Consider the following 10,289-nt stretch of genomic DNA (forward strand, 5'->3'; position numbering starts at 1 on the left):
TTCCATTCCTGAAGCCCAGCTGGACTTTATTAGTCCCGGAAACCACCTCTGGTGTTGCCACCCAGAGTTACTCACTAAGCAGGGAGGCAGGGGATGCAGGCTGGCTGCTACTTGAGAAGCTTCCTCATGGTGCCCAGGGACGGGCTCCTGTACTGCCGCCCAAAGTGGTTCCAGTGGTTCAGGTAGTTAAAGAGCTGATAGAGCAGGAGCCGCCTGTCAAACCCCGGAGCCTTGGGAATCTTCCGGTGGTAGGCAGTGAAGAAAGATCTGGGAAACCCCCCGAACATCAAAGCAATTGCCAGTTCAAATTCAGAATGTCCATAGAAGGAAGCTGGGTCATAAACAATAGGCCCTGAGTCATCCTCAGCCACGTTTCCTGACCAGAGATCCCCATGAAGAAGGGCAGGGACGATCTCTAGACCACAAAACAGATCCGGGATCTTCACCTAAGAAAATAATTATTTCACACAGAGTCATCATGAGCCACAGCCTCTTCACCCAATACTTGGAAATAAGGCAGAGATGACCTCATGTTTGTTCAGGGTCCAACCATAGCCCAGTCTACCAAGCCCAGAGATGAGGGGATCGACTGAGTCCAAGAGAATGCAACATCATTGTACTATTTACTAATTTAGGTTTGGAAATTCCACAGCCCTAATGACTTCCATACAATAGCGACCTCAGTGGATGTGGTCGTGTAGACTGTGAACCGTATAACCTGAATGGAGGGGTTTTTTTTTTGGGGGGGGGGTAATTTAGCAAACTTTCTCCACCATTCTTTAATTTCACAAAACACATATGTCTGCACCTGTTCTGTATACTACGAGTGCTATGGGTTATTTCATTAATGAGTTAAATTTCACCCTGGAATGACACACAAATTCTGTTTTTAACATTTTGAGAGTTATATTTTAAACTAGTCACTCTGGGGCATCTGCTGGCCACATCTCCAAGAGGTGAGACATTCGTGCTTTGGAAAAGAAGAAAAGGACAGGGTAAGAGTGGATAAGAAAGCAATAGTAAATGCCACAATTTATGGGCCAGGCACCTATGTTTGAGGTTAAGTATTTGGTGACCTAGCCAGTGAAAGTTGTACTCAGGGGCCAAGTATGCCCTCAGGTACCTTCCCCTTCCCAGTTTCCCCATCAGGCCAATAGTCAGGCACTTATGTGTCCACACTTGACCAGCTCTGCTCCATGGCTCCATTCTACCAGAGGGCTCCACACAAATATGGAGGATAGCCCATAAAAGAACAGCCCCTGTCCCAGAGAATAGCCTCTGCACCCACCTGTAGTTGTGACCACAGTTCTCGTGCCTCTCGGTCAGCATAGTCCTTTTCAATGAGGTCCAGCTGTGCTTGGAGACGGTGCCGGGCAAAGAAGGTCGACCAGTCATCCTGCCACTCATTCACCTGGGCGACAAGGGGCCAAGGCTGATGCTGCTGCAGCTGGTGCTCACAGGACAGCTATACATGGAGACTGCCCAAACCCCAGGACAACCACTAACAGAACACAACAAATATTACAGCTAGCCAACAGAGGAGATAGGATGGAGTCATTAAAAATAGTCCAAAAGAAGGCAGATGAACAGGAAAAGGGGAAACATAGAATAGATAGGACAAATAGAAAACAAACAGCAAAATGACAGATTCACCCCTAGCCACATCAATAAGTACATTAAATGCAAAGGGTCTAAATACCCTAGTTAAAGGGCAGAGACAGATTGGAAAAATAAAGCAAGACTTGATTCCAAGCTGTGTACAAGAAATGCACTTTATACATGCTAACACTAGTTGAAAGAAAAGCCGGAATGACTATGTTAATATCAGAGTAGATTTCAGAGGAGAGAATATAAAGGAGGTCATTTCACAATGGAAAGCAAGTTAGTTGATAAAGAGGACGTAATAATCCCAAATTTCTGTACCCCTAATATATGGCAAATAGGCTCATGAACAGATGTTCCACATCATTAACCATCAGGGGAAATAAAACGTCAGTGAGACACCACTGCACACTCACCAGGAAAGCTTGAATTTTAAATGGAAACCACCAAGAGTGGCAAGGATGTGGAGGAACTGGAACCCTCACCCCCTGCCGGTGGGAATGTAACATGGTACAATCACTTGGGAAAGTATTTCTGCAGTATTTTTCTTAAAAAGTTAAATGTGAACCTACTATATGACCTGGCCATTTCCCTCCTAGGCAATTACCTAGGATAAATGGAAGCATGTGTCTACACAAACTCTTGTACACAAAGGTTCAGCAGCTTTATTTGTGGAAGCGAAACCTGGAAACTACTCAGATGCCCGTCAGCAGGTAAATGGGTAAACAGACTGGTTCATCGTAGGAAGGAACGGACTCTGAACACTTGCAACACCATAGATGAATATCATGAAATGATTAAACTGAGTGAAAGAAGCCAGAAAAAGGCACGTAGTGTATGATTCCATTTATACTAAGTTCTATGAAATACAAATTTACCTACAGTGACAGAAAGCAGATCCATGGTGCCCAGGGTCAGGGAAGGGTAGGAGGACGCTTCAGGTGATGCATATACGCACCCCAACCATGGGAACTGGTTCACAGGTACCTCTGCATGCCAAAACTTATCACTTTGTACACTTTAAGTGTGTGGTTTGAGGCACCTGGGTGGCTCAGTCGGTTAAGCGTCCAACTTTGGCTCAGGTCATGATCTCACAGTTGGTGAGTTCGAGCCCCGTGTCAATCTCTGTGCTGACAGCTCAGGGCCTGGAACCTGCTTCTGATTCTGTCTCCCTCTCTCTGCCCCTCTCCCCTGTTCACACACTGTCTCTCTCTCTCTCTCTCTCAAAACTAGATAAATATTGGGGCGCCTTGGTGGCTCCGTTGGTTAAGCGTCTGGTTAAGGGCAGTTAAGGGCCCACTCATCCTCCCAAGGAGTAGGACCCTCCTGCAATTTCTGGGCTGGGACAGGTGCTCCATCCAGGACCATCTGTCACAGAAAGAAGAGGTGGACTAAGTGCTCTCCTGACCCCTTGCCCCTCCCTGGCCCTTCCCAGGCCCCTTGCCCCTCCCCGGCCTCTCCCCAGCCCCGCCCAGCCCCCTTTGCCCCTCCCAGGCCTCTTCCCCCTCCCTGGCCCCTTGCCCCTCTCCAGCCCCTCCCCGGCCCCTCCCAGGCCCCTTCCCCCTCCCAGTCCCCTTGCCCCTCCCTAGCTCCTTCCCCGCCCCTTTCCCGCCCCTTGCTCCTCCCAGGCCCCTCCCCAGCCCCGCCCCTCCCAGGACCCTTCCCCCTCCCTGGCCCGTTGCCCACCCCTTACCCCCTCCCAGGCCCCTCTCTGGCCCCTCCCAGGCCCCTGGCCCCTTCCTGGCCAGTAGCAGCTGAGCTAAATAGGTTCACTGATCCTGGAGTCTAAAGGGGGACATAGGGGCCGCCTGTGTCCCTAAGAGACCAGCCCCATTCTCATTGACTTCACAGACTGGGGCTCTGTGTATGATTTCATTCCTTGGTTCTTTTTTTTTTTTTTTAATTTTTATTTTTTTAACATTTATTCATTTTTTGAGAGACAGAGCATGAGCAGGGGAAGGGCAGAGAGAGACAGGGAGTCACAGAATCCGAAGCAGCAACAAGCTCTGAGCTGTCAGCACAGAGCCCCACGTGGGGCTCGAACTCACTCAGGAGCGGTGAGATCATGACCTGAGCCTAAGTCAGACGCTTAACCGACTGAGCCACCCAGGCGACCCTCCTTGGTTCTTGAAAAGTCACTGGGCAAGGTCAACTGAATCTTTGGAGAGCCCACAACAGCTCTTAAACTCAGCATCTGAAGCAGGACACCAGACCACATTCAGCCACACCTGCCTGGGACCAGTACAACTGTGTGGGCCACCAGCCCCAGGCAGATGTGTAGGCCCCAGGGGAGCTGGCTTCACCAGAGATCCAGGGAGTCCCAACCAGCCTGGTAAAGCACTGTGTGTGTGGAGTTCTAGGGACCCCAGATGTGAGGGCTGCCCCCTGTCTGGGATCGCAAAATCTGGCTCAGGCTTCATAATGATCTTACCCACATGACATCCACCTGGGAGGCTCGCCGTCTGCCCACACGGGAGAGACAGAGAGGGACAAACGGCTACCTACTGGATGATTCCACTACATGAAATGTCCAGAATGAGCAAAGCCACTGAGACAGAAGGAGGTGAGTGGTTATCAGAGGCCAAGGGCAGGGGGAATGGGGGTGACTGCTAATTAGCATGTGATTTATTTTGGGGGCGATGAAAATATTCTGTAATGAGACAGTGGTGATGGCTGCACAACATTGTCAATATACTAACAACCACTAAATCGTACATTTTAAAATAATGGAGTTTATGTCATGAGAATTACAAAGGCCAGGACTTAATCCCTGACCTCACCTGCTGCCTCACTGCCACCCACTCCAGTCCCCACACTCATCACACAACCCTCTGCAGAAAGGCCTTTGCACCTGCTGTTCCCTCTGCTTAGATGCTCTTCCACCCAGCCCACAGCTTCCCACCTCCGCCAAGCTCAGCTCAGGGGTCTGCCCTCCTCTCCCAGACACCCCAGTTCACACCCCGCGTTCAGAAATCAGACAATCTTCATGGCACCCTGTCACCTACAAGGGCCAAGGCAACCATCACTGGGGCACTGGGAATGGTCATCAGCTAAGCAGGGACGTCCTCCCCCAGGCTCTCACCTGAGGGATGAAGCCACAGCATGTCACCGTGTGGAAGCCAAACTTGCTCACATACTGGGGCTCAGCACGCTCAGTCCTCCGGCCTGTCAGCAGAAAGAGCTGTTGTCCTCCCCTTCAATGCCAGACCTCAGCAGAGCCCCCTCAGCAGAGGGAGAGGCCTGGGCTGCACTGCTCAAACGGGGACAGTCTGAGGAGCGCGCCAGGGCCCTCCTGCCTCAGGCGTGCTGGACAACAGGGCTGGGAGTAACCGGGGTCCAACCCCACCCACTCGTCAGTGCCATCAGAGTCCCCATTTAACAATCTCATCTTCACACGCAGCACAAAGGAAGTCGGTGCGCATCGCCACAAGCGCCACCCCGGGGTAGATACACCTGCGTCAGGGGCCACAACGTACCCACTGTGTTCTCCTCCTCCTTCGACTTATCCCTGAGCTTCTGGTTGTAAAGGTGCAAATCTGCCATCTGGTCTCCGAGTTTTGATGCCTGACTGAGGATACAGGAAATGCAAGCAATTAAAACAAGAAATAACCACAACCAGTTAGAAGGCTCCACTCTGAGAAATGTTTTAAATACCTTAAAAACTACTCTCCATTCTTTAAAAAGGGAAAAATGAACTGTAGGCCATGACCTTTTCTGAAAAACAGGATAGTATAAAATCACAAGCGCAGGGGGCGTGTGTGTGTGTGTGTGTGTGTGTGTGTGTGTGTGTGTGTGTGTCTGTCTGTCTGTCTGTCTGTCAACAGAAGCCTTAGGAGGCGCTGGGAACAGGAGCAAAGGTTTAAAAACTTACATTAAGGAAAGACCAGCTCAGAAGGTTTGTAAAAAAACAAACGTAAATCACATATAAAAGACAGGTTGAGGGGCACCTGGGTGGCTCAGTCGGTTGAGCGGTTGAGCGTCCGACTTCAGCTCAGGTCACGATCTCGCGGTCCGCGAGTTCGGGCCCCGCATCGGGCTCTGGGCTGATGGCTCAGAGCCTGGAGCTTGCTTCCGATTCTGTGTCTCCCTCTCTCTCTGCCCCTCCCCCGTTCATGCTGTGTCTCTCTCTGTCTCAAAAATAAATAAACGTTAAAAAAAAAAAAGACAGGTTGAGTGGCACCTGGGTGGCTCAGTCCATTAAACGTCCAACTCTTGATTTTGGCTCAGGTCATGATTTCACAGTTCATGGGATCGAGCCCCACATCAGGCTCTGCACTGACAGTGTGGAGCCTGCTTGGGATTCTTTCTCTGCCCCTCCCTCACTCAAGTGCAAGCTATCTCTCTCTCAAAATAAATAAATAAACTTAAAAAAAACAGACTGAGATGCTATTCATGCACCATGATGGGCATGGGCCATTCTTTGCTGATGGAGCTGCAGGTGGTTTTATGTCTTCTTTATGTGAGTTCTTGTTTTCCACCTTTTTTAAACAAAATACACACAACTTTTTTTTAACATTTATTTATTTTTAAGAGACAGAGATAGAGCACAAGCAGGGGAGGGGCAGAGAAAGGGGGAGACACAGAATCCGAAGCAGGCTCCAGGCTCCAAGCTGTCAGCACAGAGCCCGACACGGGGCTCAAACTCGGGAATGGTGAGATCGTGACCTGAGCCTAAGTTGAACACTTAACCGGCTGAGCCACTCAGGCGCCTCTGCATAACTTTTATTTTTTATGTTTATTTATTTTGGGGGAGGAGGGGCAGAGAGAGGGGGAGACACAGAATCTGAAGCAGGTTCCAAGCTCTGAGCTGTCAGCACAGAGCCCAACATAGGACTCAAACCCACTTACAGTGAGATCATGACCTGAGCCGAAGTTGGACACTTAACCAACTGAGCCACCCAGGCACCCCAAAATACACGTAACTCTAGTAATTAGAAAAAAATTTCAGGACTTCGGATAATTACTAGATCAACCTCACTGGGCCCGGTTTGAGCTAACATGAGTGCATTCTAAAGCATGAGGCCAGGGATGGTTCCAACACGCTAATTTGATGCTGATTCATTGGAGCCAAAACACACAGAAAGCAAGAACTCCTTGTCTCTGTCAAGAACCCGGGGGCAGGGGTAGGATTCCTGGCCCTGCCTCTGATGAGCCACACTGGCAGCTCAGCAAGAGCCTGTTCCCCTTCCCTCTCTCATCCCCCTCCCTCCCTCCCTCTCCCTCCCCCTTTTCTTCTCTCCCTCTTTCTCCCCCTCCCTCTCTCTGTCTCACTCTCTCCCTCCCTCTTTTCCTCTCTCCATCTCCCTCTCCCTCTCTCCCTTTCCCTCCCTCTCCTTTTCTCTTTCTCTCCCTTCCCCCCTCTCCCTCCCTTGCCCTCTGTCCTCCCCCTCTCTCCCTCCCCATCCCTCTGTCCTCCCCCTCCCTCTCTCCCTCACTCCCTCTCCCTCCATCTCGTGATCTCACAATCTCACGCACTCTCTCACACACGCACACGCACACATGCACACGCGCACACACATGCACACTCACCTGCTCAAGCTCCTCATCTTCAGATGCTCCATCACAAAGGCAGCCCCTCCTCCCGGCAGGTCAATCACCTTGATTGGCCGTGGTACCCGAACCAGGCCTGTGGCCTGGAGGGCCTCCAGGCTGGCCATCTCTCCCTGGAACATCTGCCGGGCCTGCATCCAGAACACTGCCATGAGCTCCGAGGGGCCCCTGCAGCCCTGGACAGAAGCCACCAAGTGGGGTCACAAGCACCCAGGACCTACAGTTACTGAAAGCTAGCTGGAGAGCAAGACATCAGCCCCTCAGAGAATGGGGTGCAACATGGCCCCCTTCAGATAGAAATGGGATCCAAGGGTGAGGCTGTGCCTGGGGCTTGGGGCGGACAGGATGCTGGTGCCCCTGCCCTGGGTGCTTGCTCCCAGAGGTGAGGAAGCACAGGTGCAGGGGAGGTTCTGGAGGTGCTGGGGGTGCTCCTGGGGGCCAGGGTGTGCTGTGGGGTCACAGTGGGAGTGTCGGGGGTGCTGTGGAGGTACAGTGGGAGTGTCGGGGGTGCCCGGGGTCATGGTGGGAGTGTCAGGGATGCCCGGGGTACGATGGGAATGTCGGGGTGCCTGGGGAGTACAGTGGGAGTGTCAGGGGTGCTGTGGGAGCACAGTGTGAGTGTCGGGGTACCTGGGGGCACGCTGGGAGTGTTGGGAGTGTGTGAGAGCATGGTGGGAATGTTGGGGTGCCTGGGGATACGGTGGGAGTATCGGGGTATGGGGGGCATGCTGGGAGTGTCAGAGGTGCCTGGGGGTACAGTGGGAGTGACAGGAGTGCTGTGAGGGTACAGTAGGAATGCTGGGGGTGTCTGGGGGGTACAGTGGGAGTGTTGGAGGTGCTATGGAGGTACAGTGGGAGTGTCGGGGGTGCCTGGGGGTACGGTGGGAGTATCGGGGTGCCTGGGGGCACGGTGGGGGTGTCAGGGGTGTTTGGGACACAGTGGGAGTGTCGGGGGTGCGTGGGGAGTACAGTGGGAGTGTCGGGGGTGCCTCGGGGTACAGTGGGAGTGTTGGGGTGACTGGGAGTACAGTAGGAGTGTTGGGGGGCTGTAGGGGCATGGTGGGAGTGTCGGGGGGCCAGGGGGTACAGTGGGAGTGTTGGGGGTGCCTGGGGAGTACAGTAGGAGTGTCGGGGTGGCTGTAGAGGCACGGTGGGAGTGTCGGGGGTGCCTGGGGGCACAGTGGGGTACTGCAGGATGCTGCCAGGTGCCACAGAGGTTGTAAGGTACCTCAGGGGACTGTGGGGGTGCTGCAGAGGGTCTGGGTGGTGCTGTGAGATGCAGTGGGGTGCTAGGGGTTATCTGTAGGGTGCCTTGGAGTGTGGATCAGTGGAGCGTCTGGAGCTGGGCATGGGCGCCCTTCCAAGTTTCCTGCCCACCTCACTGCCTCCAGCGATCACAGGAGAGGAGGAACCGCAAGGGCAGGGTGGGGTGGCATGCCAAAGGGACTGGGACACACATTTTGGGCAAGAATTCGGGGCAGAGAGGTCAGCTGGGCCTGGCTTGGGTCCAGGGCCTCTCCCCAGAGATAAGCACCCAGCGGGGCCTGGGGGGGCAGGAAGGAGGCTCACACCCCACCGAGGAAGAAGACAGGCCGCCCCAGGAGCAGCAGAACAGCCTCCATTGGGACCCAAGGGCTGTCCTACTTCTAAAATATTTCCCACAAATACCCCAATTTTAAACGAGGTGAACACTCACCCCGGGTACGCGACAGAAAGCATGCTTCTGAACACCTCTGCCTATAGAATTATTCCTCATGAGGCCAAAGCATCTAATGCCACGCAGGAAAAGAACCCCATCCTTCAATTCAAAGTCTCTGAGGGGAAAACGAGGCAAGGCATCCTCCAAACTGCCAGCCCAGCCCTGGAATTGTGAAGCAGGGGTTGCTAGCGCCCCGCAGGGGGCATCCAGCAGTCCCCAAACATACAGGGGCAGGGAATACCTGGGCTGCATTCTGCCCGTGTCCTGAGGGCCTCACCTGTCACCTGCTCGCCTACTGTGTGCCAGCACCGAGGGTTTCAAGGGCAAATGGGGAAGCTTTCAGTAGGAGGGTTCCAGACCCCACATGAACCCTGAACCCAAAACTGCTTCCCGGTACATGGGGCTTATTCTGAGAGCGATTGGTTCTGAAACGAAATTCCCTAACAATTCCCTGTGCTAACAGAGCCGGGCTGCTGGACCAATCCCGACCTCTCACCCATCCCAGGTGGGCCCTGCTGCAGGGGGGCTGGGAGGATTCCTTCCACCCACAGCCCCTACCCCCACCACCACTGCTGCACCTCAAAGGGGCCTGGCCCACAGAGCACTGGGGGCCTCAGTGAAGGCCCCCACTAGGGCCAAGGGAGTGCCATCCTTAGCAGCTGGGGGCACTGACTACGGCCAACTTTCTCCATTTGTAAAGTGTCACTATTTTCCATATACGGTCTATTTAACAGACTACGGCCAACTTTCTCCATTTGTAAAGTGTCACTATTTTCCATATACGGTCTATTTAACAGCAACACTTTAAGCAGGCACTAACCAGGCCCAACACAAGCACAGGCCCCTGAGCAGACAGCATGAGCCTCTCGCTCGGTCCCTCACCGAGTCTTGGCCTCCTCCTCTCTGCCTCCTCCCACCTGTTGAGCTGGACCCACGGGCTGTGGAAGAGGGAACCCAGCGCTGGGACCCAGGGTAGAGGCAGAAGCATCCCAGGACTCCAAGCCTCACCTCCCCCATTCTTGATGGTAGAGAAATTAAAACCAACACTCCTGTGCCTCCAGGCGCAGGATTATTAATCCTGCAGCTGACAAAACCCTGGGTCCCGCAGAAAACGCTTGAGTCCTCTTTGCCGGCAGGTGCCAGCTCCTGACCCCCGCAGTGACGCCAGGCCGCACCTGCGCCCCTCCACCCCCACCCCTTCCCCTCTCCAGGCTCCAGCTCAGGCCGCGGGGGAGGGGGTTTCTGGGGGGCCGCACCTGCGTCCGGTGGTTGACCTTGACGAAAACGGGGCCCGCATCCGTGTCGTAGGCTCGTCCCTCACTGATGCAGCCGCCCCCGGGGCTCCCGAAGGCCCGCAGGGTCGCGGTGCGCAGCTCGGCTCGCAGCAGCTGCTCCATGGGGCGGGGGGGACTCGGGCCGGGAGGCACGGGGACGGCGC

The 10,289-nt window shown here is 53.9% G+C and overlaps 1 protein-coding gene across 2 annotated transcripts; it reads right to left on the reverse strand.

The window, feature by feature from the left end:
• FN3K (fructosamine 3 kinase) lies at window positions 1-10,289 on the reverse strand. Of its 2 annotated transcripts, none has more exons than XM_053892425.1 (6): window positions 10,108-10,289; window positions 7,132-7,328; window positions 5,079-5,170; window positions 4,685-4,767; window positions 1,289-1,411; window positions 1-446 (listed from the first exon to the last, which is right to left on the reverse strand). In XM_053892425.1, exons 1-6 carry the CDS (start codon window positions 10,246-10,248, stop codon window positions 108-110), a joined length of 975 nt encoding a protein of 324 aa, XP_053748400.1. In that variant the 5' UTR covers window positions 10,249-10,289; the 3' UTR covers window positions 1-107. The 2 variants fall into 2 exon arrangements, with proteins under 2 accessions (XP_053748400.1, XP_053748401.1); XM_053892426.1 differs by having other exon boundaries at window positions 7,132-7,283; window positions 10,108-10,288.

The sequence above is a fragment of the Panthera pardus genome, unplaced genomic scaffold, assembly GCF_024362965.1.
Source record: "Panthera pardus isolate Hobbes unplaced genomic scaffold, ASM2436296v1 HiC_scaffold_3, whole genome shotgun sequence".
NCBI lineage: Eukaryota > Metazoa > Chordata > Mammalia > Carnivora > Felidae > Panthera > Panthera pardus.